The sequence below is a fragment of the Lagenorhynchus albirostris genome, chromosome 15, assembly GCF_949774975.1.
Source record: "Lagenorhynchus albirostris chromosome 15, mLagAlb1.1, whole genome shotgun sequence".
NCBI classification, from domain to species: domain Eukaryota; kingdom Metazoa; phylum Chordata; class Mammalia; order Artiodactyla; family Delphinidae; genus Lagenorhynchus; species Lagenorhynchus albirostris.
Genome location: NC_083109.1, coordinates 86,079,448 through 86,106,283, shown reverse-complemented (window position 1 = coordinate 86,106,283; position 26,836 = coordinate 86,079,448). Strand labels below are relative to the sequence as shown.

Here is a 26,836-nt window from a genome sequence, read left to right as displayed (position 1 = left end):
GCTTGACGGGGAGCAGACCGGGGGGCAGGGTTGGGGGGAGGGTGGGCGGTGCCGGGGCCAGGCCTTCTCTGCTGTGGGACCAGGCCAGAGCCCGGGAGGGGACAAGGTGACTCATGGCTGGAGCACTGCCCACTTCCCTCTGGGATGGGCAGCCTGGAGGCGTTCTGGGGCTCTCTCGGGGCTCCCCAGACCAACGCTTCCAGGGCAGGTGGCCTGAGAGCGGCTGAGTGTCAGTCAGATGGGGACCAACATGGTCCCCCCCGTCGCTCCGCTCGTTTCCACAGACACCACAGGGATCACTGACACCTTGTGAGCAAACAGCTCAAAGACGAGGGGTGACTTTTCCTGGTCCAGCAGCTTGAGTAGCTGATCCAGAGCCCAGATGTCTGACCGCTGACCCCGTGGCCCCGGGCGCTTCTTACACCTCCCTGGGCTGCTGGGAAGTCCTTGCAAAATCCTCCCAGACAGGACTGTCCTCGGGCAAGGTTTTCTGGGGGCGGTGCACAGCAGAAACCCCCTGAAAGGCACTCAGGGTCACAGAGACTCGGGCAGCTTCCAGCTCTCAGGAAGCCCCCGCAACCCTGCCTTCTAGACCTTCCCCCTCTGCACTGGGGTCCTGGGCTCTGTGCCGATGAAAGGGGAGCCGTGTAGGGGGTGCAGGAAAGGCCACGGGGCCTGTGGCCTGAACCGCGTGCTCTGTCAGGAGTGAGGACACAGGACAGGGCCCCGTGCACCGTGGGTCCCCGCGCTGAGCTGTGGAGAGGAGGAAGGAGGGAACCCTGAGCAGCTGCCCCTGCCCTCGCTCGGCGGCCTGAGGAGAACGATGAAAAGCACAGAGGCCGCCGAGCCTCCTAGGGCCCAGGCACGTCCCTCTGTATCTCAGCAGCTGATGGACGCTGCTCTAGAGGAGCACGGTGCGGCTCGGAGGGCCAAACGCCTCCACCTCCGTCAGCAGCAGCCCCGCCACGTGGGGATGTCCCCGCGGCCGTGCCGGCCCCCAGGGAGCTGCACAGCGAAATCCTGACTTCGAGGCGGGAGACATGGCAGGCGGGCCACAGGCTGATGGCCTTGCAGCGTGGTGGCAGGAGCACAGGGCCCTTCTCAGGGGACACGGGGACCCAGAGACAGCGTGTGGTAGGAGCTCCCTGGACAAGGGCTGCCCGCCTTTCATCTCTGGGGATAAAGGCCGCCTGGACCCTCTCTGAGGACCCACGGCGTTCGTGCTGCAAGCGTGTGCCGAGCACAGAGCCCGTGCTGCTCCCCTGGCCGAGAGCCCTCACGGGCGCTGGGGGTCCTCAGCCCCGGCCCTGCCGTCTGGACGGGCCTGTCACTCCCCCTGCCTCCTCAGAGATTCATCTGTGAAATGGGGACAAAAAGGACAGTTACCTCCCAGACTTGAGATAGCACGTGTAAAGCATTTAGTATATTGTGCCTGGCGTATAAACGCTTCTAAGAAGATCATTACTACATCTTAATAGGGAGGCCGCCAAATGGAGGGGAAGTTCCCGGGGAACCAGTGACGACAGGGCTGGGCTGTGTGTCATGTGCTGGAGCCGTGCCCGCACAGTGCTGAGGTGACCCCGATGCCAGCCCCTTTCCTGGGCAGCTCTCGTTTACCTGTATGACCTGAGGCCCTTAGCTGGGCAGCACCGCTTTCCCTCTCTCACCTGGGCAGCGCCGCTTTCCCTCTCTCACCTGGGCAGCGCCGCTTTCCCTCTCTCACCTGCGCAGCGCCGCTTTACCTCTCTCACCTGCTTTGGCTTTAGCGTCTCAGGCCCCGCCTCTACCCCAGGTGTTTCTGGGAGGGTCAGGGGCGTCGCCAGCGCGCTTTACAAGGAGTCGGCAGAGGTCAGAGCTCATGTCTGAGGACCGGGGACTCCTGCCAGCACTCTGCCCACTGGTGGCCCGCGCGTGATGCACCCATAGCAGCAGGAGGGGGTGTGGCGCCCACGGCCAGGCGGCGCGTTACACTTTCCGCCGGGTCCCGCCTCGGTCCCGGCCCCTCGGTGCTGACGTCACGCGGAGACCTCCCCGATTTCCGTGGCCCACGCCACGTGCCCACGCTGCCCCCCGGCCTGGCACCGCCTCTGGCGGCTCCCGAGGGCGCAAACTGCGAGGTAGGGGCGCAGCGGGGAGGACGGGGGGGGCGCACGGTGGGGAGGAACCGGAGTGCGCGGCCCGCAGGACGGAGGGTGAGGGGGAGGACCCGGGCGCGCGGCGAGGAGGACCGGGGCTGCGAGGTAGGGGTGCGGCGGGGAGGCCGAGGGGCGCGGGGACCCAGGGCGGGGACCGAGAGGAGACCGGCGGGCTGGGTGGGACGACGCCGGTGCCCCGAACCGAGCGGGGCGCAGGGCCCGGGTCGGGACGCCTTGGCCGCGCCGCAGCGCCGAGTCCAGCCGCGCAAGCCCCGAGGACGCCCTGGCGGCGGCAGGCGCGCTCGGGCGCGGGGTGCGCGCGGACACGGAGGGCGCGCTGGAGCGGGAGGTGGGGTGTCGGGGACCGGTGTGCCGAGGAGTGTTTGGTGCAGTGCCGCGCTCTGTGCTCCGCGCCAGAGTCGAGACTTCCCGGCCTGGGCCCGCAGAGGGGAGCCGGGCGAGGGAAGGGGCTCGGGGACCCCTCCTGGCCTTCTGCTCCCCACGGGAGGGCGACCTGCGGGCTGTTTTGCGTCCTGGCGATGGGAGCAAACAGGCTGTGGGAGAGCCCAGGGCCAGGCACGGGAAGAGTGCACTTTCTGGCCGGTCCAGGTGGGCATGGAACGCCCCCAGAGAGCCTGGGGATGCGGGGAAGGGGGCCACATGACCACCTAGGTATTGGTGGAGAAGCCGGCCCAGTGCTGTCTTCCTGTTTCCCAGGAACACCTCCAGCTCAGAAAAGCAGGGTGTGGGCTTCCACAGCGGTGCCAAACTTGAGAATGCTGCCAGGGTCAGAGGGGAAGGCTGAGTCCTCCGCTGCCTGTCGTGGGAAAGGAAACTGTCAGGGTGCAGCCAGGGCAGGGAGGTGAGGGCCCTGCAACAGGAAGCAGGGGTCTGACGCGGAGACCCTCTCCCCGTGATCGCCGCCCTCGGTTCCCCTCTGAGCAGATGGAAACCTCCGAGAAGTGTGAAGCCACAAACCCTTTACATCCCTCCTGCGTGGGGCTGTTCAGAAGGCAGACAGTAGTGAATAGCTCGAGGCAGCTGCCGGGATGTTTTGTGAAGCGTATTCAGAATAACAAGAACCAGAGCGTGCTTTCTTGCCAAAGTCTGAGGCATCTGTCCAGTCGGATTGGGAAGCAGGTGCCCGGGCTGAGGGGTCTGCGGCCGCCTGCCCTTCCTGCAGCAGGCCCTCCCATGGGAGTGGAAGCGGCCTGTACCAGAACACGCCCTTCCCTGGCCTCTGGGCAGGACAGTGGACAGGTGAGGCGGACGTGGGCGCCTCAGGGAGAGGGGAGGCGGGCTGAAAAATTTGGCCGCGGTCCCAGTGTTAACAGGGGCAGGGCAGAGACATCCCACCGTGTACTGACGGTGAGACCTTCTCTGCTTCTGGAAGCCCACTGGCACTTTAAGAGTTCTGGCTCCAGTGTGAGGCATGGCTCTGAGATTGGACCTGGCCTCGGTTTCCCCATCTGAGACATGGGCGCTGTTAATAGCACCTGCAGCGGCACAGGGTTGTGTGGCTTGAATGAGATGATGCCTGCAGGGCTCAGGCGCGAGGCCAGCGTCCAGTGCTCCGCAGCTGCTGCCCCACGTTATGGGCAGAGGAGAGCGTTCATTGTTGCCAAGATTAGCGGGCTGGCGGGTCGCGGAGAGGGCCGGGAAGGCCCTGCTCTGGCTGCGGCTCCCTCGCTCGGCACCCCCTGGCCTGGGGCTCAGCCTCGGTCTCTGCCCACGTCCAGCTTCTGCTTCTGCACGAGGGGTGGTCTTGTGCAGAAATGACCTGGCAGGACCGAAGGGTCAGGGTTTCCCTGAGTGACCCAGGAAGAGAGTGTGGCCGCCCGGGCGTCTTGAGAGGAAATGCTATCTGGGCAGACAGATGGCCGGACCCCGGAGAGAGTGGAACCCATGCGGATGGACAGGACACACCTGTCACACACCCTGGGGCCCAACCTGGAGCCTCCCCTTGACCCGCCAGCCCGCGCCGGTCCGGGGCCAAGGTGGCCACTTCCTCCGAGCTCTTTGGGCTTCTGCGTGGCTGTTAGGCCAGAGGCTCTGCACCGGGGCAGGTGCTCTGGGCGTCCCTCACACCAGGCCCGTCTTTCCCACTGGATGCTGCAGACACACGCGTGCTCAACACGGCCCTGCGGGCCTGCAATCAGCTGTCCCGGGGGGAGACGTCAGAGTGAAACGGTGGTTCTCCAGGTGTGTTCCGGGGACCCTCACTCAGGTCACAGCAGCACTCACAGCAGTACCGAGCCGTGGCGTCAGGTGGGCGCTGCTGGTGGAGGCGGTGCTTTGTGTCCTTGTGTTGCACACAGCTCTCGTTTTTAAGTTCAGACGTGGCATATGATCGATGTAACCGCATGAACCAAAGCTCTTAGGATCCCACACGGCTCATAACGGTGCAGATGGGCCCTAAGGTGGACATGCTTGCGGCCTCCTTGGAAACACCGCTTGTGCCTCGGGTCCCTGTGGCGCACAGGACCAGAGGCACCTGGCCGGTTCTGGGCCATCTGAGGTTTACAGTTTGGGCCCAAGTCACTCCTGGGATGGACGTGCCAGGGCCCTGGAACTTTTGGTAAAAAGTAGGCATTTTTCGTTTCCCAAGGCTTTGCCTGGCTTTGAGGTGTTTGCTGGCAGTGAAGGCCCTGAGCGGGGTCGGTGGGTGGTAAGGGACAGTGGGTGCTGGCAGGAAAGACTCTTCGGGGGTGGGAGAAGGTCCTGCACATGAGGCCCAGAGTGACACTAGACAATATTTATTTTTATTGCCTTTTATCGTCTGCCTTACTTCTCTGTCGGGAGTCAGGAGTACTGTGTCTGAATCCTGGTGAGCTGTGCAACCCTGGGCAAGTGGCCTCGCCTCTCTGAGCCTCCATGGCCTTGCCTATAAGACATGCGGATGCTAACAGCTGTGTTTCAGGAAGTTGTGGGTTCAGAGGAGGTGCTGGGTCAAGATGGTGGACCTGTGAGGAGGGATGTCCTCGGACGTCAGTGTCTGTCTCACTCTCACCTCCTTAGCAAAGCTGTGACACAGACCTCCTGGGCGTCTGGAAGGCCCCCGCAGCCCCAGAGGAGCAATTTACAGGCCACTCCCAATTACAGAAAGAATAATTCTGAGCTGGCTGTGACAGCAGGGAATGCTGTAGCAGTACGAGAAGCCTCCAGCTCGCTGTGGGAGGGTGCTGGTGAGCGGAGGGTCTGGGGAGAGAGAGCCCAGAGCAGGTACCGGGGTCCCGTGGGCTGCATTTCGAAACAAAAATAAGTTGGTGAGATGCCCACGGTGTCGGTGTTGGCGCTCAAGGCCGCTCCCGGGGCTCAGGGCGGACCTTGGACTGTAGCTAGCACCTCCTCTCTGCTGGGTCCAGCCTCGCTCAGGGCAAGGGAGACAGGTGGAAGCGGGCTGAGGCCCGGGGGATTGAAGGGCACAGGGCCAAGTGCAGGTCAGAGCCCCGGCTGGCCTTCAGGGCGCTCCCTCCTCAGGGTTGCCTGAGCGCCCGGGTCCCTGTGGCCCACGAGGCACGCCTGAAGCTTCCTGGAGGGTCTGCCTTCACATCCAGGCCACCGGGGGTGGGGGGGGAGCTCCTAGAGCCCGGCTTGCAGCCCCTCGCTGCTCATGTCAGCCCCTTCTCCTCGCCCCGGGGGTGGGGAAGGCCAGAGCTCGGGGAACACACGGCTTGGAGGCTGTACGACGTGGCCCTGCCTCCCTCCCTCCCTCTCCCCCCTCCCCCCCCCAGAACCACGCCGGCCTCCCCGCTGCCCCTGCACCCGCCTGTGTGCGCTGTGTGTGTGCAGCGGGGCCCTTGCACATGCCCCTCCACTCGGCAGCCCCCCTGCCCGGCTCCCTCCTGCCAGTCTGCCCAGCTTCTCAGTGAAGCTGCTCTGGTCACCCTCTGGAAAAAGGCAGTGCAGCCCTGGCCCTCCTGAGCCCCATGCCCTGATCGGCCTTCTCCTCTTCAGGGACCATTAATCACCTAACACATTAGACAATACGTATTTTTCTTGCCTTTTATGGTTCGCCTAAATCTCTAGCATTCCAGCTCCGCGAGGCCAGGGACCCGGTGACTGTCGGGGCGGGGAAGGAAGGGAGCCACAGGGGCTCCTGCGCCGGGACCCTGCCCACCTGCCCCCCTTGGAAATGTTGACCATGTCCTTCTGGTCACACAGTCCTCACTGGGTCCTCCGGGCTCCTGGAGAATTCGCCGCCGCGGCCCTTCTGTGCTCGGCCTGTGATGTGCTTCTCAAGTGGCTGGCGTTCTTCCCGACAGCCCAGGAGCAGGTTGTCCATCCCACTGCAGCCTGTCAGTTTCGCCCTAGCGTCTGGCGGCAGGGACGGGGGTCTGGGCAGGGGTCCTGAGAAGGTGGATGGACACGGGGCTCCTTGACAATCGGTGTGTTCCAAGCCCACCTCTGATTCTTAGGTGCTGTGTGGCTCTGATTAAGCTAGTTTTAACCTTACTCTCTGCCTCAGTTTCACCCTCTTGAAAATGAGAATAACTGTCCCGCCTCCCTGGGTGTTAGAGCCCCGCCTGGAATCAGCGGGGTATTCAGTGCTCTTGGTGACTGTTTTTATTTGCTGCTGACTACTTAGAAATCCGGGGCGCTGTGGGGTTGCCGCTTGGTGTGGCCTTTCTGGAAAGCAAATACAAATCGCTTTTGCACAAAAGCACAATTTATACAAATCACAATTTGGCTATACAAACCGAGATTTTTTTTTTTTTTTAAATCTTTTGGCTGTGCTGTGTAGCCTGTGGGATCTCAGTTCCCCAACCAGGGATCGAACCTGCGCCCCCTGCATTGGCAGCGCAGAGTCTTAGCCACTGGACACCAGGGAAATCCCTTCAAATTGAGATTCTTTAAACATCCACACACAGTATCTTCTGGGAATCTCTCCTGAGGAAATGAAAACACAGAGCCATATGCGAAGATGTTCACTGTGGCGTTTTTGTCCAGCCATTAAAAATGGCATTTTTTAATAGACTGTTTAAGGATTTGGGAAAGCACTCATAATATACCAAGTCAAGAGGATGTAAGATTGCACACACAATTGGTTGTAAATCGGTAACATATATGCAGCCAGAAATGCTTAAAGCTCTCTGCTGGCAGGAATCTCAGGAGGTGTTCAATCCTGGCTCCTTTCCCTTCATCTAAGCCAGCAATTAACTGAAAAGACACACCAATGTGTGTATGTGTGTATGCACATATGTACATAATACCCCTGGAAAAACATCACGTGTGTATAATTTTCTGGAGGAAGATTTATAAATTATACATGCACCCAATCGCCCCCCTTATGAATATACGTGTATATGTCTACGTGTACATATATGCACACACACACACATATATGCCTTTATTTTCTGGATGAACATTTTGAACTGAGGTTAGTTAAAGGGAGTACAGCCTCGTGTCTTTATTTTTCCCACAAAAACAAGGCCGTTCCTGTTTCTCCAGTTCGGCCGCTCCCGGCCTCGCGACTTTGTGTTCTGCAGAGACGGGTTTGCGCGTCTGCCTGACTTTCTAAATCAGGGACCCGCCGGAGCGCTGTTCTCCTTGGTCCCGATCTGTTACTTTGTGCATCTTCTCTTCTCTGGCTTGTTCCTTCCGTCGCCTCCCCCTCCGAGACACGGTCAAGCCCACAGCAGCCAATCCCCTCCCGGTAGCTTTTCAGGGTGTGCGGTGGGAGGGCGCGTTGTTTCTGATGAACCCGGGATGCGATGCGCCAGCCAGACCCTGCTCCTGCGTCGGGAGGAAAACCCCACTTTGTGAAGTGACATTGTCACCGTTCTCCCCGCCCATCTGTCCCCCCCGCCCCGCCGCGTCTGCCCTCCCTGCCTGGCCTCCCCCTTTGTTGCTTCCCCACGTCTCCCTAGTGACGCTTCCGTGGTCGGCACATGTGCCTGCCCCTCGCCTGTGCTAGGAAACTTCTGCAGCCGGCGCTGTGGGGCTTGCTTTCCTTCCCCACAGACACTTGTCCAGCCCCTGGCCGGCCTGGCCACGCGGACTCGGGCAGCGCGGCTTCATCCGCAGGCCCACGGGGCCCTTGCTGGGAAAGCCGGTGGCTGCAGGTGCTGAGGTGGCCCAGGCGGTGGGGTGACCACAGGGGGCTCAGGGGTGGCTGGTTTCCCGGTGGAGGGGCCCCTGGCTTTGCGGGTGCTCAGCACAAGGGTGGGGGGTCTCACTGCCAGCGCGCCCTCCCTCCTGAGGGCTGGGAAGGGGCGAGTCCGCGCTGTCCTCACCAGGGTCCCATGGAAACCGCATCCCTGCTTCGGGGGAGGGAGGGTGCTTCCCCACACTCGGTGCTGGTTAAAGACCCGGCCCCCGAGAAGAGGAGAAAACGGCGTTTCTGGCCTGGCTGGGTGCAGGTGCCGTGTCCTGGAGGGTGCGTTCCTCCCCACAGAGCCCCTCCCCCGGGCCTGAGAACGGCCGGAGGCTCAGCCGGGCGTCTCCCCGCAGGTGCCGACGGGCCGGAGGGCGTCCGAGCCGCTTGCTGCTGCCAAGGAGGTCCGACGCCAGGCGGAGCTGGGCCTCGCAGGCCCTCGGCCTCTGGTCCACGTGCCGGGAGCCCACGTGGCCGCTGCGCTCGGCCCGAGGGAAGGCCGTGGACGAGCTGGTGGCCAGGCTCTGGGCGGTGCATGGGCGGCCGTGGGGCCTCCCCAGCGTGGCCAGGCCCGTCATGCTGCAGTGCCGGCCGGCCCAGGAGTTCAGCTTCGGCCCCCGGGCCCTGAAGGATGCGCTGCTGTCCACCGACCCGGCCCTGCGGCAGCTCTACGCGTCCACCTTCTCCCCAGCCGAGCGGCTCTTCCTGGCGGAGGCCTACAACCCCCGGAGGACGTTCTTCCGCACGCTGCTCATCCGCACGGCTTTCGACTGGCTCCTCAGCCGCCCGGAGGCGCCCGAGGACTTCGAGACCTTCCACGCTGCCCTGGCGCCCCGGAAGCAGGGCCTGGCTCGGAAGCACATTTACCTGCAGCCCATAGGTACCTGCAGCCCGTGGGTACCGGCAGCATGGGCACCCGCAGCCCGTGGGGCAGCAAGTGGCGATGAGCTGGAGGGTGGCATCCTGGGCCATCAGGACACCCCGGGGCAGGTGGCGAGGGCCTGGGTCTAGCATGAGGTGGGGATGTCTGTGCCCGGACCCCAGGCAGGACCTGATGTGAAGGGGGATGTGCTGGTGTGCTTCGGATTCGGGGGTGAGGCTCAGCTCTCCCCTCACCCCAGCTCCACACTGTTCAGAAAGCCCAGGGCCTTGGGACCCCTCGGGCAGCTCACTGCCCTGTTCTACCCGCGGGTGCCGCCTCGTCCACCTGTGCCGTCCTGGCCCTGCCCTGTTGGAGCCGGCGCTGTCCTAGGCACTGTACTGGCTGCTTCCTCTGTGGTGCGGGGTGCTGGGGTCTGGGTCACCCCGCTTCATCGGTTAGGACACTGAGGCTGGGAGGGGAAGTCACAGAGCTGGTGATTGGCAGAGGCAGGATTTGACCCCAGCGCCCTGCTCTTCACCCCGAAGCTGTACTTGGAGACACTGGCAGGGCCTGGCGGGGACTCGGGGGCTCCTGCCTGGTCCTCCAGCGCTCAGACTGGGGACACCAGGTGTGAGGGGCTGTGCGTGGACCAAGGGCCGAGATGCCTCGGCCAGGCTCTCCAGGGCTTGCTGGCCAGGTGCTGGGGGTGAGCGGGCGGGCCATTGGCTCTGCATGCCAAGGCAGACCTTGCCGCACGCAGGCTCATTACCCGCCCTCCTGCCCCTGAGGACCAGAGGCCTGCAGGCACCCCTCCTGTTCCACTGCCCCCGGCCAGTCGGCCATCTCTGTCTGTAGACTCTGCTTCCAAACTCCCAAACCATCCATGTTGTCTCCCCGCTGACAGTTCATCTTGTTAAAATGCGGGTTCTGGTTCCAGAGATCTGGGGTGGGCCTGGGCACCTGCATTTCTAATCACCTCCTGGGCAAGCCGCTGCCCTGGGGACACTGCAGCCACTTTCTCGCAGGTCTCCTGGCTTCCAGCCTTGGTCCGTGTCCAGGGTGCTGGGCACAGGCAGGTGGGGGCTCCGAGGAGCGGGCAGGGGGCCTGACGGCACCGCTCCGTCCCCAGATCTGAGCGAGGGGCCGGCAGGCGGCGCGCTCCTGGACCACCTGCGGAGCTGCACAGAGGCCTTCTTCCTGGGCCTGCAGGTCAGGTGCCTGCCATCGGTGGCGGCTGCGTCCATCCACTGCTCATCACGCCCCAGTCAGGACTCTGACAGGCTCCAGCTCCACACAGGTGAGTGCGTGCGGTGTGGGCACAGGTCAGGTCAGCGCAAGGGCAGGCGTCCGCCGCTTGGCAAAAAGCCCTTTTTGGAGGCAAAATGTGGGGGGGAGGAGCTTAGGAGAAGGAAGGAATCCCCCTGCTTTTCTTGGGGGAGGGAATATCTATTTCCCAGCCTTTAGAAAAGGAAGACTGAGGCAAGGGTTCCCTTCCCCGCTCAGAAGCGTCTGGAGACTGGACCACACAGCCCTCTGTCCGCCGGAAAACTCAAGGGCACACAGCAGGTGCCGCAGCCTTCTAAGGCCCCTCTAGCTTTTTGTCTTTACAAAGCTCTCTGACCCCATCATTCCCCGGGGGGTCACTGGCAGCTGGAGAATGAGGCTGGGTTGAGAGGCGCAGATGAACTGGGGGCTCTCCGATGTACAGCAGACCCAGACTCAAGTGTAGGGAGGTCCCCAGGAAAGGGCTGGGGCTCTGTCTCTGGCTGATGTTGGATCTGGGATGAGTGGACTGATGTCTTCCATTAGTTGTGGGAAATTCTCAGCCATGATCTTTCTTCCAATGCTGCCTCTGCCTCATTCTTTCCCCCATTGAGGACTCCAACGGGATGCATGTTCATCCTCCTCACTCTCTTCCCCTTTCCTTGTATTTCATCCCAGTTTTATTCTCACCCTCCAGTTAACTAATTCTATCTCTAGCTGCACCTAATATGCTATTAAACCCATAGATAGAGTTCCAAATTTCAGTTATATTTTTCAGTTCTATAGTTTTTCATGGATTTTCAAATTAGCAGTGTCACTTTTTAAAAATTTTATGGAAGTATAATTGCTGTACAATATAAGTTATAGGCATACAGTATAGTGATTCATAATTTTTAAAGGTTATACTCCATTTATAGTTATAAAATATTGGCTATATTTGCTGTGTTGTACAGTATATGCTTGTAGCTTATTTTACACCTAATAGTTTGTACTTCTTACTCCCCTCCCCCTCTATTGCCCTCCTCCCTTCCCTCTCCCCACTGGTAACCACCAGTTTGTTCTCTATATCAGTGAGTGTGTTTCTTTTTGTTATATTTTTTTAGATTCCACATATAAGTGATATCATATAGTATTTGTCTTTCTCTGACTTATTTCACTTAGCAAAATGCTCTCCAAGTCCATCCATGTTGCTGCAAATGGCAATATTTAATTCTTGTATTCCAGTGTGTGTGTGTGTGTGTGTGTGTGTGTGTGTGTGTGTGTGTGTGTGTGTATATGTATGTATATACACCACATCTTCTTTATCCCTTCATCTGTCGATGGACATTTAGGTTGCTTCCATATCTTGGAAGCTGTAAATAATGCTGCTATAAACACTGGGCCTCATGTTTTGGGGTTTTTTGGATATATACCCAGGAGTGGGATCGCTAGATCATATGGTAGCTCTATTTTTAGTTTTTTGAGAAACCTCCATACTGTTTTCCACAGTGGCTGCACCAGTTTACGTTCTCACCAACAGTGTACGAGGGTTCCCCTTTCTCCACATCCTAGACAACACTTGTTATGTGTTCTTTTTAATGATGGCCATTCTGAGAGGTGTGAGGTGATACCTCATTGTGGTTTTGATTTGCATTTCCCTGATGATTAGTGATGTTGAGCATCTTTTCATGTGCCTGTTGGTCATCTCCATTTCCTCTTTGGAAAAATGTCTGTTCAGTTCTTCTGCCTATTTTTTAATCAGATTGTTTGTTTTTTTGATGTTGAATTGTATGACTTGTTTATATATTTTGGATATTAACCCCTATTGGTCATATCATTTGCAAATATTTTCTCCCATTGTGTAGGTTGTCTTTTCATTTTGTCAATGGTTTCCTTTGCTGAGCAAAAGCTTTTAAGTTTAATTAGTCCCTGTTTGTTTATTTTTGCTTTTTTTTGTTTCAGGAGGCAGATCCAAAAAATATTGCTACTATTTCTGTCAAAGAGTGTTCTGCCTGTGTTTTCCTCTAGGAGTTTTACAGCATCCAGTCTTACATTTAGGTCTTTAATCCATTTCGAGTTTATTTTTGTATATGGTGTTAGAGAATGTTCTAATTTCATTCTTTACATGTGGCCGTCCAGCTTTCCCAGCACCACTTATTGAAGAGACTGTCTTTTCTCCATTGTATATCCTTGCCTCCTTTGGCATAGATTAATTGACCATAAGTACATGGGGCTATCTCTGGGCTTTCTATCTTTTCTATCACTGATCTGTATTTCTGTTTTTGTGCCAGTACCATACTGTTTTTATGTATTTATTTTTGGCTGCGTTGGGTCCTTGTTGCTGCGCCTGGGCTTTCTCTATTTGCAGCACATGGGGGCCACTCTTCGCTGCGGTGCGTGTGCTTTTCACTGTGGTGGCTTCTCTTGTTGTTGAGCACAGGCTTTAGGCATATGGGCTTCAGCAGTTGTGGCACACAGGCTCAGTAGTTGTGGCTCGCAGGCTCTAGAGTGCAGTCTCAGTAGTTGTGGTGCATGGGCTTAGTTGCTCTGCGGCATGTGGGATCTTCCCAGACCAGGGCTCGAACTTGTCCCCTGCACTGGCAGGTGGATTCTTAACCACTGCACCACCAGGGAAGTCCCCCATACTGTTTTGATTACTGTAGCTTTGTAATATAGCCTGAATTCAGGGAGTGTGATACCTCCAGCTCTGTTTTTCTTTCTCAAGATAGCTTTGGCTGTTTGGGGTCTTTTTTGTTTCCATACAAATTCTAAAATTATTTGTTCCAGTACTGTGAAAAAAATGCCATTGGTAATTTGATAGGGATTGCTTTGAATCTGTAGATTGCTTTGGGTAGTATGGTCATTTTAACAATATTGATTTTTCCAATCCAAGAACATGGTTATATCTTTCCATCTGTTTGTGCCATCTTCAATTTCTTTCGTCGGTGCCTTTTTTGTTCTTCCGAAAGAGAGACAAAGTAGAAACACTTTGCATTCTTTTCAATACGAACAGCAAGATATTGATACCAAAATTTTACAGACATTATTAGTAAGGAAAATTGGAAACCAATTTCTCATATAATAAGAACTCTAATGTAAAATATTAGCAAATCAAATCTAGAAATATGTAAAATACATTATAATTCACTTGTATTTATTCCAGGAACGTGAGGGTAGTTTAACATTTATTTATTTATTTTTATTTTTGGCTTCATTATTCTCTCACTGGTTTTTTTTTTAAATTGAAGTATAGTTGATTTACAATGTTGTGTTAGTTTCAGGTATATAACAAAGTGATTCATTTATACATACATATATATCTATTTTTTTCAGATTCTTTTTCCTTATAAGTTATTACAAAATATTGAGTATAGTTCCCTGGGCTATACAGCAGGTCCTTTTTGGTTACTTACTTTATATATAGTAGTGTGTATATGTTAATCTCAAACTCCTAATTTATCCCTCCCACCCTTCCCCTTTGGTAACCATAAGTTTGTTTTCTATGTTTCTGTTTTGTATATAAGTTCATTTGTATCATTTTTTTTAAGATTCCACATATAAGCAATATCATATGATATTTGTCTTTCTCTGATTTACTTCACTTAGTATGATAATCTGTAGGTCCATCCATGTTGCTGAAATGGTATTATTTCATTCTTTCTTATGGCTGAATAATATTCCATGTATGAATATACCACATCTCCTTTCTTTATCCATTCATCTGTTGATGGACATTTATGTTGCTCCCATGTCTTGGCTATTGTAAATAGTGCTGCAATGAACAGTGAAGTGCATGTATCCTTTCAAATTACGGTTTTCTCTGGATACATGCCCAGGAGTGGGAATGTAGGATCATATGATAGCTCTATTTTTAGTTTTTTAAGGAAGCTCCATGTTGTTTTCCATAGGAGATGCACCAATTTACATTCCCACCAAGAGTGTAGGAGGGTTCCTTTTTCTTCACACCCTCTCCAGCATTTATTATTTGTAGACTTTTTGATGATGGCCATTCTGACTGGTGAGGTGATACCTCATTGTAGTTTTGATTTGCATTTCTCTAATAATTAGTGATGTTGAGCATCTTTTCATGTGCCTTTTGGCCATCTGTATGTTTTCTTTGGAGAAATGTCTATTTAGATCTTCTGCCCATTTTTCGATTGGGTTCTTTTTTTTTATATATTGAGCTCTATGAACTATTTGTGTGAACTATTTGGAGATTAATGTCTTGTCAGTTGCATAATTTGCAAATATTTTCTCCCATTCTGTAGGTTGTCTTTTCGTTTTGTTTATGGTTTTCTTTGCTCCGCAAAACTTTTAAGTTTAATTAGGCCCTGTTTGTTTAGTTTTGCTTTTGTTTTCTTTGCCTTAGGAGACAGATCCAAAAAAATATTGCTATGATTTATGCTTTCCTCTAGGAATTCTGTAGTATCTTTTCTTACATTTCTGTTTTTTTGTTAGAACCATGCTGTTTTGATTACTGTAGCTTTGTAGTATAGTCTGAAGTCAGGGAGCCTGATTCCTCCAGCTCTGTTTTTCTTTCGTAAGATTGCTTTGGCTGTTCGGGGGTCTTTCGTGATTCCATAAAAATTAAAAAATTCTTTTCTAGTTCTGTGAAAAATGTCTTTGGTAATTTGATAGGGATTGCATTGAATCTGTAGGCTGCTTTGGGTAGTATGGTCATTTTGACCATATCGATTTTTCTGATCCCAGAACATGGTATGTTTTTCTGTCTGTGTCATCTTTGATTTCTTTCATCAGCATCTTATAGTTTTCAGGGGATAGGTCTTTCGCCTCCTTAGGTAGGTTTATTCCTAGGTATTTTATTCTTTTTGATGCTATGGAAAATGGGATTGTTTCCTTAATTTCTCTTTCTGAGCTTTCATTGTTACTGTATAGGAATGTAACAGATTTTTGTGTATGGTTCTTTGTATTTCTGTGGTGTTGGTTGTAACTTCTTTTTCATTTCTAATTTTATTGATCTGGGCACTCTCCCTTTTTTTCTTGATGAGTCTGGCTAAAGGTTTATCAATTGTGTGCAGGCTTCTGGTGGGAGTGGCTGGTGCCTGCCCACTGGTGGATGGAGCTGGGTCCTGGTCCTCTGGTGAGCAGGGCCGTGTCAAGGGGTGTGTCTAGAGGTGGCCGTGGACTCAGCGAGTCTTTGGAAGCCGGTTTGCTGATGGGTGGGTTGTGTTCTCGCCCTGTTGGTTGTTTTACCTGAGGCGCCCCCACTCTGGAGCATGTCGATGGGTGGGGCCAGGTCTTGGTGCTAACATGGCAGCCTCCAGGAGGGCTCACACTGATGAATATCCCCCAGTATCTCCACCACCAGTGTCCTTGGACCCACAGTGAGCCATAGCTGCCCCCGGCCTCCCCAGGAAACCCACCAAGACCAGCAGGTTGGCCTCGCCCAGGTTCCTATGAAGTCACTGCTTTTGCCCTGGGTCCTGGTACACACAAGACCTTGTGTGCATCCTCCAAGAGAGGAAGGAATCTCTGTTTCCCCAGTCCTGTGGAGCTCCTGCACTCAAGCCCCACTGGCCTTCAAAGCCAGATGCTCTGGGGCTCCTCCTCCCAATGCCGGACCCCTAGGCTGGGGAGACTGGTGTGGGGCTCAGAACTCTCACTCCTGTGGGAGAACTTCTGTGATATAATTGTTCTCCAGTCTGCGGGTCACCCACCTGTGGGGTATGGGATTTGATTATATTGTGAATGTGCTCCTTCTGCTGTCTCTTTGGGTTTCTGCTTTATGTCTTTGGATGTGGAATATCTTTTTTGGTAGGTTCCAATCTTTTTTACTGATGGTCGTTCAGCAGTTAGTTGTGATTTCTTGGTGTGCTCGTGAGAGGTGAGCTCAAGGTCCTTCTACTCTGTCATCTTGTCCCAGGGTCTTTCATCAGTGTCTTATAGTTTTCCGAGTACAGGTTTTCTGCCTCCTTAGGTAGGTTTATTCCTAGGTATTTTATTCTTTTTGACGCAGCAGTGTCACTTTTTAAAAAAATTTTAAAAATTTATTTATTTATTTATTTGGTTGTGCCAGGTCTTAGTTGCAGCAGGCGGGCTCCTTAATCGTGGCTCGAGGGCTCCTTAGTTGCAGCACGCGGGCTCCTTAGTTATGGCATGTGAACTCTTAGTTGTGGCATGCATGTGGGATCTAGTTCCCTGGCCAGGGATGGAAGCTGGGCCCCGTGTGTTGGGGGCTCAGAGTCTTAACCACTGGACTGCCAGGGAAGTCCCAGTGTCACTTTTTTCATCATTCCCAATTCCCGGCTAAAATTACATTTAGCATTTATATCTATGAGCATAGCTGCTTTATAATCTGTGTCTGTGAGTCCAGCATTTCGAGCACCCGTGTTGCTCTTTCCGCTAATTCTGTCTTGGTTATTTTGCCTCATTGTGTGTCTTATTTTTGATTGTTAGCTGGACATCTTATGTGAAAAATTAGTTTTACTTTTAGAAGAATTTGTGGCCTGGGATGATGTAGTTTTTCTGCGAGAGGATTTTATTTCTCCTTGGCCAGGCACCTAAGGGAGCTGACGGTCTGGGCCACCCTGATGACCCCAGGAGTACAGACTTCCTCTCCCTGGGTGCGGCCCTTTGGGGTAGCAGGCGGAGCAGGGGCTGTGTCATCAGGGTCACCTTCCCATCCACCGTCTCAGAAACAGCTCAGCTTCATCTCTTGGGATTCTAATCTTCTCCCTGTTTCTAGTTTCTCAGTAGGTCTCTGGTGTTTTAAAAGTCCTGTTTATTGAGGCATAATTTACATATAGAGAAATTATTCCTTCTGGGTGTAACCGTTCTGAGTCCTGACACGCACACACACATCACGTAGCCATCACCATAAGAGTGTGTAGAACAGCTTGCCTCGCCCCCCCAAGCCTTCCTCCGTGCCCTCCTGTAGCCACCCGTCCCCCATCTTCGATGCCCTAAGAAGCTGTTCTTTGTGTTTCACTCGGCTTGTTTGGTTATCTTGTAGCGGCAGGTAGTGCGCTGTTACAGCCGGCGTTGTTTCTGGGGCTGACAGGGACTACTGGCCGGCTGGGTGCCGTCCCAACGGTGGCGTGCCCCTTCCTCTGTCCCAGACTGCAGCCTCGGTCTCTCGCTGGGCACAGCCCTCCCCCGCCCCCCCGAGGGTCTGAGCGGGGCCCGAGGAGCAATGGCCGGCCTGGGCCCCGCCGCTCCTGCCCCGTGCGGCGCCACCACGCCTGCCATTGCTTCCGCGCGACTCGGGGGAAACCCAGCATCTGTCCAGCTGCCCCAGGGGCTGTGGTGCTGGGGTCCGGGTGTCCATCTCTGCTGACTGCCGAAAGGACTGCTGTTTCCCCCGCCCTAGGCTTCGTGGGCCACTGGGAAGGAAGGGGGCCCGGGAGGGTCACCCAGCAGGTGGCGTGCAGAGGCTATGAGAGGCTGGATTCCCGTGGTCAGATACGTGGTTCAGATGGCTGTGTTCGTTTCCTGCGGCCGCTGTAAGGAAGCACCACACACTGGGAGGCTTAAAACACAGAAGTGTGTTATCTCGCGGTCCGGAGACCAGAATCCCGAGACCAAGGTGTTGGCCGGCCCTGTCCCCCGTGAACGCTCCGGGGGACCCTTCCTCACCTCCTCCACCCCTGGTGGCGGCCGGCGGTCCTTGGTCCAGCCTCGGCCTCATCATCACGTAGCTTGTGTCGCTTCTCCTCTTAGAAGGACCCCAGGCGAATTGGATTAGGCCCACCCTACCGACCTCACCTTAACTTGATTACATCTGCAAACCCTGTCCCCAAGTAAGGTCACATTTCAGGTGAAATGTGACCTTGCAGCCCCTCCTCCTCCAGAGCCGGCACTGTGGCCCCTTCAGCTCTCTCTGACCCTCCTGCCTGCTCTCGGGAGGACCCTGGTGATTCCATTGGGTCCAGCTGGGTAATCCAGAATCACCTTCCCACTGGGAGACCTTTAATTTAATCCCATCTGCTCGCTTCTGCCAGGTGAGGAGCACACGCACAGGTCCCGGGGATGCGATGCCACGTCTTTGGGGCCATCAGTCAGCTGCCCGAGGCTGCAACGGCTCTTCCCACGAACGCCGGTCTCATTGGCCCGGCGGCCTTTTTGGTGTCCCCACTTGGACTACCCTTTCCAAACCTGAGTTCTTTCTTCCCCCCGAGGCCCAGGCCCGGAGCCCCCGCTTCACACGGTGCAGCTTGGCTGCTGAGTTTTTCCTGGAATGTCACTAGCTTGCGTCCGACTGCGGGACGAGTTGGTCCCAGGCAGACGAAGCGGGGGATGGGCCCGGAGAGGGGCGCCAGCCGCCTCCTCACTGCCCGCTCTGGCCCTGTCCCCGCAGACGGCATCCTGTCCTTCCTGAAGAGCAGCAAACCGGGCGATGCGTTATGCGTGCTGGGCCTCACGCTGTCCGACCTGTACCCCCGCGAGGCCTGGACCTTCACCTTCGGCACGTTCCTTCCGGGGCACGGTGAGCCGGCACCTGGGGGCCTCCTGCCTCAGCCCTGAGGCTTGGGTACAGGGCCTGGAACACGTGGGGACGTCATCCCCTCGCTGCTTCTCCCAGAACCCCTCCTGGGGGAGGAATGGGCATATATGGAAATGCTCTCTTGAACCTGCAGCCCCAGTTCTCGCCCCTCCTGGGCCAGGGGCTGTCTGCCTGGCAAACACGCTGGCAGGGCGGGGCCTTTAGGACCTGTGCATCCTGAGGAGGGTGGCTTTGCCCGTGGGCCCCCTGAGCTGAGGCCACTCCTGGCGCCTCCGCTTCTCTGCCTCTCCCCAGAAGTGGGCGTCTGCAGCTTTGCGCGGTTCTCGGGGGAATCCCTGCAGCGGGGGCCCAGCACCCCTGACCTGGTCCCCGAGGCACCCCTGCAGGACAGAGGCCGGACCGTGTGCTTCAGCGCCCTGGGGATGGTCCAGTGCTGCAAGGTGGGTGTTGGGGTGCTGCCCAGGTGGCGGGAGGAGACGGGGGACAGGAAGAGGAGGGGCTGCTGGGGGTTCTGGCGAGCTCCAGGAAGATGCTAGGGTGTGGAATCAGACGGAAGGGCGTGAGTGGACAGCCATCGAGCCCTGGGTCCAGCCAGTTACGCTGTCCCGTCCGCACGGTGCTGAGGACCATCCTTCACTTCAGGGACTACGGCCACTTAGGCTCAGAAACGCCAAGTGCTTTGTCCAAGGTCACACAGCTCTCAAGGGGCAGGGTTGGGATTTGAGCCCTCGTCTGTCTGACACCCAACCTCCATGCTCTGAGGCCCCCAGAGCTGACCACACCAGCTTGCCTTTCTCCCCGCACCCAGGGGTCCCGGGGATCGGCGGGTGGCGGGCTCCAGGATGCAAGGCGGTGGGGACCTTCTCCCTCAGGTCACGTGCCACGAGCTCTGCCACCTCCTGGGCCTGGGGAACTGCCGCTGGCTCCGCTGCCTCATGCAGGGCACCCTCAGCCTGGACGAGGCCCTGCGGCGGCCCCCGGACCTCTGCCCCATCTGCCTTCGGAAGCTGCAGCACATCCTGGGCTTCAAGCTCGTGGACAGGTACAAGGTGAGTCGCGGGCAGGGGGAGGGGTGAACAGGTCTGCGGGTCTCGTGGGTCTGGCTGAGTCCCCCGCCAGGCGCCTGGCCCAGTGCCGGTGGCTCTCACCACAGGGGCGCACGGCTTTTATTTCCCAGGCAACCCTAATCAGAGCCCGTCTTTACCGGGCACTGACCGTGTACTAGACCCTGTCCTAGAGCTTCCTGTACTCGGGCCGGTTCTGGCATCACCAAGGGGCCTTCCCCAGCATCACTTTCTCCCTAATTGGCTCACAGCCCCTCCGGAGGAGGAGGCGGAGCCAGACTAACCAAGAATCACTGTGGAGAGGCAGGCGCTGCTCTTAATCCGGCCCCCGCCCTGCGCGGGGGCTGAGCCAGCGCGGCGATGCTGCCCTCTGCTGTCCGCACGAGGCACTGCCGGGGAGCAGGGCCCAAGAGGGACCCTAGGGAACCGGGTCCATCTGCTCCACTGCAGGGAGAAACCTTATCCAACGGAGAAGTTCGTTTGCAAACTCAGAAACTTTACTCTGAGTTCACAGTTCAAAGGCAGGTAGTGGTTATTTTCTCTTTTTAAAAATCTTTTATTATTTTTTAATTGAGGTATAGTCGATTTACAATGTTGTGTTGATTTCTGCTGTACAGCAAAGTGACTCAGTTATACATCTATCTATCTATCTATCTATACATACATACATTCTTTTGTATATTCTTTTCCATTACGGTTTATCCCAGGATATTGGATATAGTTCTCTGTGCTATACAGTAGGACCTTGTTGTTTATCCATTCTATATGTACTAGTTCCAAACTCCCCATCCATCCCTCTCGCACCCCCACCCCCCTTGGCAACCACAAGTCCGTTCTCTACGTCTGGGAGTCTGTTTCCGTTTTGTAGATATGGTCATTTGTGTCATTTTTTAGATTCCACATATAAGTGATATCATATGGTATTTGTCTTTCTCGACTTACTTCACTTAGTATGGTAATCTCTAGTTACATCCATGTTGCTACAATTGGCGTTATTTCGTTCTTCTTTATGGCTGAGTAGTATTCTATTGTATATATGTACCACATCTTCTTTATCCATTCATCTGGCAGTGGACATTTAGGTCGTTTCTATGTCTTGGCTTTTGTAAATAGTGCTGCTGTTAACGTAGGGGTGCATGTATCTTTTTGGATTAGAGTTTTGTCTGGATATATGCCCAGCAGTGGAATTGCTGGATCATATGGTAATTCTATTTTTAGTTTTCTGAGGAAGTTCCATACTGTTTTCCATAGTAGCTACACCAGTTTACCTTCCCATCAACAGTGTCGGAGGGTTCCTTTTTCTCCACACCCTCTCCAGCATTTGTTATTTGTAGACTTTTTAATGATGGCCATTCTGACCGGTGTATGGTGAAACCTCCTTGTAGTTTTGATTTGCATTTCTCTAATAAGAAGTGATGTTGAGCATCTTTTTATGTGCCTATTGGCCATCTGTATGTCTTCTTAGGAGAAATGTCTATTTAGGTCTTCTGCCCAGTTTTTGATTGGGTGGTTTGTTTTTTTTGTATTGAGTTGTATGAGCTGTTTGTATATTTTGCGGTATGCAGGCCTCTCACCGCCGCGGCCTCTCCCGCCACGGAGCACAGGCTCCGGACGTGCAGGCCCAGCGGCCATGGCTCACGGGCCCAGCCGCTCCACAGCATGCGGGATCCTCCCAGACCGGGGCACGAACCCGCGTCCCCTGCATCGACAGGCGGACTCCCAACCACTGCGCCACCAGGGAAGCCCTGTTTGTATATTTTGGAGATTAAGCCCTTGTCGGTCGCCTCATTTGCAAAAACCTTCTCCCATTTCATAGGTTGTCTTTTCGTTTGATTTATGGTTTCCTTTGCTGTGCAAAAGCTTGTAAGTTTGATTAGGTCCCATTTATTTATTTTTGTTTTTATTTCTATTGCCTTGGGAGACTGACCTAAGAAAACATTTGTATGATTTATGTCAGAGAATGTTTTGGCTATGCTCTCTTCTAGTTTCATGGTGTCATGTATTATGTTTAACTCTTTAAGCCCTTTTGAGTTTCTTTTTATGCATGGTGTGAGGGTGTGTTCTAATTTCATTGATTTACATGCAGCTGTCCAACTTTCCCGGCACCACCTGCTGAAGAGGCTATCTTCTTCCCATTTTATATTCTTGTATCCTTTGTCGAAGATTAATTCACCTTAGGTGTGTGGGTTTATTTCTTGGCTCTCTATTCTGTTCCATTGATCCATATGTCTGTTTTTGTGCCAATACGACACTGTTTTGATTACTGTAGTTTTGTAGTGTTGTCTGAAGTCTGGGAGGGTTATGCCTTCTGCTTCCCCCCACCCCTCCTCAGGATTGCTGTGGCAATTCTGGGTCTTTTATGGTTCCATATAAAATTTTGGATTATTTGTTCTAGTTCTGTGAAAAATGTCATGGGTAATTTGACAGGGATCACATTAAATCTGTAGGTTGCTTTGAGTAGTATTGCCATTTTAACAATATTAATTCTTCCAATCCAAATGCATGGGATATCTTTCCATTTCTTTGAATCATCTTTAGTTTCCTTTATTAGTGTTTTATAGATCTCAGCATATAAGACTTTCACCTCCTTGGTATTTCAATTTTTTGGTGCAATTTTAAAAGGTATTTTCTTTTTTACATTCCCTTTCTGATATTTCATTGCTAGTGTAAAGAAATGCAACCACTTCTAGTAGCGTTTGTGTGGAGTCTTTAGGGTTTTCTATTTATAGTATCATGTCATCTACAGAGAGTGACCGTTTTGCCTCTTCCCTTCCAATTCGGATACCTTTTATTTCTTTTCCTTGTCTGATTGCCGTGGCTAGGACTTCCAATACTATATTGAATAGAAGTGGTGTGAGTGGGCATCCTTGTCTTGTTCCAGATTTTAGTGGGAAGGCTTTCAGCTTTTCACCGTTGAGTATTATGTTGGCTGTGGGTTTGTCATAAGTGGCTTTTATTATGCGGAGATATGTTCCCTCTCTACCCACTTTGGTAAGAGTTTTTATCATAATGTTGAATTTCATCAAATGCTTTTCTGCATTTGTTGAGATGATCATGTGGTTTTTGTCTTCTTTTGTTCAAGTGGTGTATCATATTGATTGATTTGCATATATTGAACCATCCTCGTGAACATGGGATGAATACCACTTGGTCATGGTGTATGAACTTTTTTAAATCTGTTGGATTTGGTTTGCTAATATTTTGTTGAGAATTTTTGCATCTATAGTCATCAAAGATATTGGCGTGTAATTTTCTTCTTTGTTGGTATCTCTGTTTCTGGTATCAGGGTGATGGTGGCTTCATAGAATGTCTTTGGGAGTGTTCCCTCTTCAGTCTTTTGGAAGAGTGGTAATTTCTTCTTTAAATCCACCTTTGGATGAAAATACCAAGTTAAAAAAGTTTTTTGTTCAAATGAAGGCATAGGCCCACCAACAAAACAGCCTGGGCTCAACTTTAAGACCCAAAGTTTTACGCCAGACGCTTTAAGTGAATCGCATTGTGTCTGAGGTTCTGGGAAGCCCGTCCTCCTCTAGATGGTCAGCTACTGGAGCCCACTGGGGCCGGGGGCTGGACTCGGGGGAGAGGCTCTTGGACAGGCAGGAGTTTATGATCCGGTGCTTGTGGAGGGGTTGGCTCTGCGTTTCTAACGGGCTCCCAGGCTGCTGCTGGTCGGGGACCCCAGGCTGGGGACCCCTGAACACGGGGCTGGGCATGTCCAGGTCTGAGCGGCCTCCCGGCCTGGGTCTCCCCTGAATGTCTCTGGGGTAAATAGCGCGTCGAGGGGCGCTGAGGAGGCGGCCTGCCTCGCTGCAGAGGGGACCCAGAGGCAGTGCCCCCGTAGGGAGGTGCCTCTGCTGCCGACTGGCTGACGGCGCTCAGCAGGATGCGCCGGGCCAGGGCGTCACCGTCACCAGAGCGCCCGCCCCACCGAGCGCAGGGCTGGGGGCTTGGCTGTCAGCTGCCCATCATCCTCGTGTGCGTGTAAGGTGAAGCGGGGCAGCCGCGGCCTGCACAAGGTCTGGGGTTTCTCACCACTTCCTTTCTTGGGGTCTTGCTCGCCTATCGGATCCGAACTTTCAGGCCCTTCGTCCCCCTCCCCTGACGCGCGCCTTCCCGCGACTCCTAACCTCGAGGGGGGCGCCCTGGGCCTGCTCTGGATCTGTTCCCATCAGTCAGCGGTGTGCTGGTAAGCGTCCTCTAAGGAAAAGTCCTCGACTGGGCGTATCTGCCAGTTTCCATCGTGTGACGACTCCACCACGGCCGGTTCTCAGCCATCACGGAAGGAGAGTGGGGAGGAGGTGGGCAGTAGCTGACCGCCGGCGTCTCTGATGCCCGCATGCACCACGCGCAGAGGTGCTAGTGGGATGTAGGAAAACCATGATTCCCTTTGCTTTGAGCAGAGTGCTAACAAGTCAGCTCAATTTATCCACGAATGACGGTCAGGCTTGCAAAGCCCCTGCAAGCTCGCTGTCTCTAGAGGCCCCATTCCGAGGGCCCTTGTGGCACCAGACCGCCACTCGCCCGGGGTCGTGGGCACAGTGGGGTCCCCTCGGGACAGGGGCTGGGTCTCCTGGCGGCTCCCTGGCGAGGGAAGGGGCCGGCAGGCCGACTTAGCCCGCGTCTCTCCCTCGTAGAGACTGTACGCCTGGACGCTAGCGGCGGCGGGGACGCGGCCTGGGCCGGCGGCCGGGGAGCCGTCCGTGTCGGAGGACACCCTGCCCTGCAGCGCGGACTCGGGCCTGTGCGGCGAGAGCGACTCGGAGCCTGGCAGCGGCCTGTCGGAGCCCCTGTCCCCGGACGCCTGGCACGCCTTCCCCGCGGGCCCGGAGCTGGAGCCTGAGGACGGGCTGGGCTCCCTGGCGGCCGCGGAGAGCCCGGGGGAGGCCCTGGCGGAGCACGGGCGCTGGCTGGCGGCCTGCATCCAGGCCCTGGAGAGGGACGTGACTGAGGAGGAGCTGGCGCGGGTGGACGGCGCCGTGGACGCCCTGGCCCGCTGGGACCTGTTCACGGGGCGGCTCCCGGCCCCCCGGCAGGACCCGCCCTGCGGCCGAGACGGCGCGGGGCTGCGCCGAGTCCTGGGCGACAAGTTCTCCTCCCTCAGGCGGAAGCTGAGCGCTCGCAAACCGTCCAGGGCCGAGGCGTCCCCGCGGCGCTGGAAGGCGGAGGACAATTAGCACGGCTGCCGCGTCTTGTCCAGCACGGCTGGTGCGTCTCGTCCAGCGCCTGCCTGTCCCCAGGGTGCTGCGGGCCCGGCTGTGGGCGGAAGGGACGGTGTCTCGGGAAGCGGAAGGAGATCCGTCTGCACGTGGACCCCGCACCCCCGGACCTAACCGCAGCCTCACGACGCGGCCGGGTGGGGGGGGCGGGGTCCCAGGTACCCCGAGGGCCGTCCTCGGGCCGCACCCGACCTCACAGAGCAGGTGCCGGGCAGGTGCCTGTCTCTCCTGCGGCCTGGGGCTCGGGGCTCTGCTACGGCGAACTCAGATTGCAAGGCCCCAACGTGGGTCCTCCGCTCGAAGGAGGGCAAAGGGGGTCTTGCTGCAACCTACAAGGTCCCCCGCCGACCCCAAGCCCATAGAAAGGGCCCCTCTGTGCGGCGCTAACCGCACTCTGACCCTTGGAACTTGGCGTGGGCGTCTCCCTGAAAGTTCCGGGTGGCCACCACCTACCAGACCACGTGCCCAGAGATGTGCCGCTTCTTCTGACAACCGTTGCGGGAAGGGAGGGTGTCCCGTGTGCAGGTCTGAAGGTGCTGCTGCGTGCTGTGACTTGCAGAGGTGAAAGCAAACCGCGGCTCCATCCTCAGGACAGTTTTCTGACAAAGGTGGCCTGGACCCCAACACCAGTGAGGGCAAGGAGATGAGATTTGTTCAGAACACCTGTGTCTGTGTTTTCTTTGGTCTCGTTTGACCAGTTGCTGAGAGAACAAGTGATTTAGATGTGAAAATACCCATCACCCCAGTAGAATTGTCTGTCTGCCTTTAATTTCGTCAAACTTTGCTTCCGGTTCTTGGAAACTCCTTTATGTGCAACACACACATTTGACTGTTGTTAGGTTTTCCTGACCGACTGACCGTTTTCATTATCAAATGCCCCGGGCTGCTGCTTAGGAGTCCTGGGGAGAGATGCTTCTCGTTGGACAGCAGAGCTCCCGCGGAGTGATGAGTAGTCGCAGCTACTTCCCATCTGGAGAGAGGCACGAACGGGAGCAGCTCCTACATTTCGTGCATAGCTTAGACAGTTTTGGGGGGGGGGCCTTCTAAGAAAAACAGTACAAACTACAAGTATAGAATCAGGAGGGTCGCCCCCCAAGCAAGGACGCCTGAAGCCTCCTTGTGAGGTAGGTTCCAGCCCCAGAAAGATGGAAGGGATGAGCCCATCCTGAAAATAACGCAGCGAGGGTGCAGCTCTTCAGACCCGCATTCTCTGTTCCATGGGGTTGAAGATGGCAGCACAAGGCTCCAGAGGTAACTGATGGGGAGACGAGGACGAGCCAGGCTCTGCAGAAAGTGTGCTGGGGCCGACCCCACAGAGAGCGTGATGGAGGAAGAGAAGGAGGCCTCGGTGTCTGTCACTGTGAACAAACCACTCACCCCTTAGTGGCTTGAAACCCCAGCAACCTATCCAGCTCAGCTGCAGTGTGGACAGAGCTTACCCCTGGGGCTGGGCTGGAGCGTCCTGCTCTAGGGCGGCTCACTCACGGGGCTGCCGCGTGACGGCCGAGGGCCAGGGCCTTGGTCCTGTCCGGGTGGCTTGGGCTTCCGTGTAGTATGGCGGCTGGCTGCCAAAGGAGGGCTTTCCTGGAGTCACGTGGAAGACGTGTAGCTTCTCAGGACCCAGCCATCCTCTGTTAAGGCCGCCTGAAAGGCTCACCCCGGCTCACACACAGGGAGGGGATGGAGATCCCACCTCTTCATAGGGGTGTGGTGCGCTTCTGGAAGAGCTCGGGAGGTGAGAAAACAGGAAAAACCT

At 55.2% G+C, this 26,836-nt stretch overlaps 1 protein-coding gene across 2 annotated transcripts; it reads left to right on the top strand.

The window, feature by feature from the left end:
• Positions 1-1,815: 1,815 nt before the first annotated feature.
• AMZ1 (archaelysin family metallopeptidase 1) lies at positions 1,816-25,848 on the top strand. 2 transcript variants are annotated; one of them, XM_060124263.1, is made up of 7 exons: positions 1,816-2,117; positions 8,589-9,112; positions 10,224-10,391; positions 18,654-18,782; positions 19,095-19,240; positions 19,673-19,849; positions 24,499-25,848. In XM_060124263.1, exons 2-7 carry the CDS (start codon positions 8,809-8,811, stop codon positions 25,036-25,038), a joined length of 1,464 nt encoding a protein of 487 aa, XP_059980246.1. In that variant the 5' UTR covers positions 1,816-2,117; positions 8,589-8,808; the 3' UTR covers positions 25,039-25,848. The 2 variants fall into 2 exon arrangements, with proteins under 2 accessions (XP_059980246.1, XP_059980247.1); XM_060124264.1 differs by lacking the exon at positions 1,816-2,117 and adding an exon at positions 2,232-2,240.
• Positions 25,849-26,836: the final 988 nt, after the last annotated feature.

What these genes read in the sequence shown, in the direction of transcription:
- AMZ1 (XM_060124263.1), top strand. Translation starts at nt 8,809, where the DNA reads ATGCTGCAGTGCCGGCCGGCCCAGGAGTTCAGCTTCGGCCCCCGGGCC. An exon ending in CATTTACCTGCAGCCCATAG is followed by an intron (nt 9,113 to 10,223) that starts GTACCTGCAGCC and finishes CTCCGTCCCCAG; the next exon opens with ATCTGAGCGAGGGGCCGGCA. An exon ending in CACGTTCCTTCCGGGGCACG is followed by an intron (nt 18,783 to 19,094) that starts GTGAGCCGGCAC and finishes GCCTCTCCCCAG; the next exon opens with AAGTGGGCGTCTGCAGCTTT.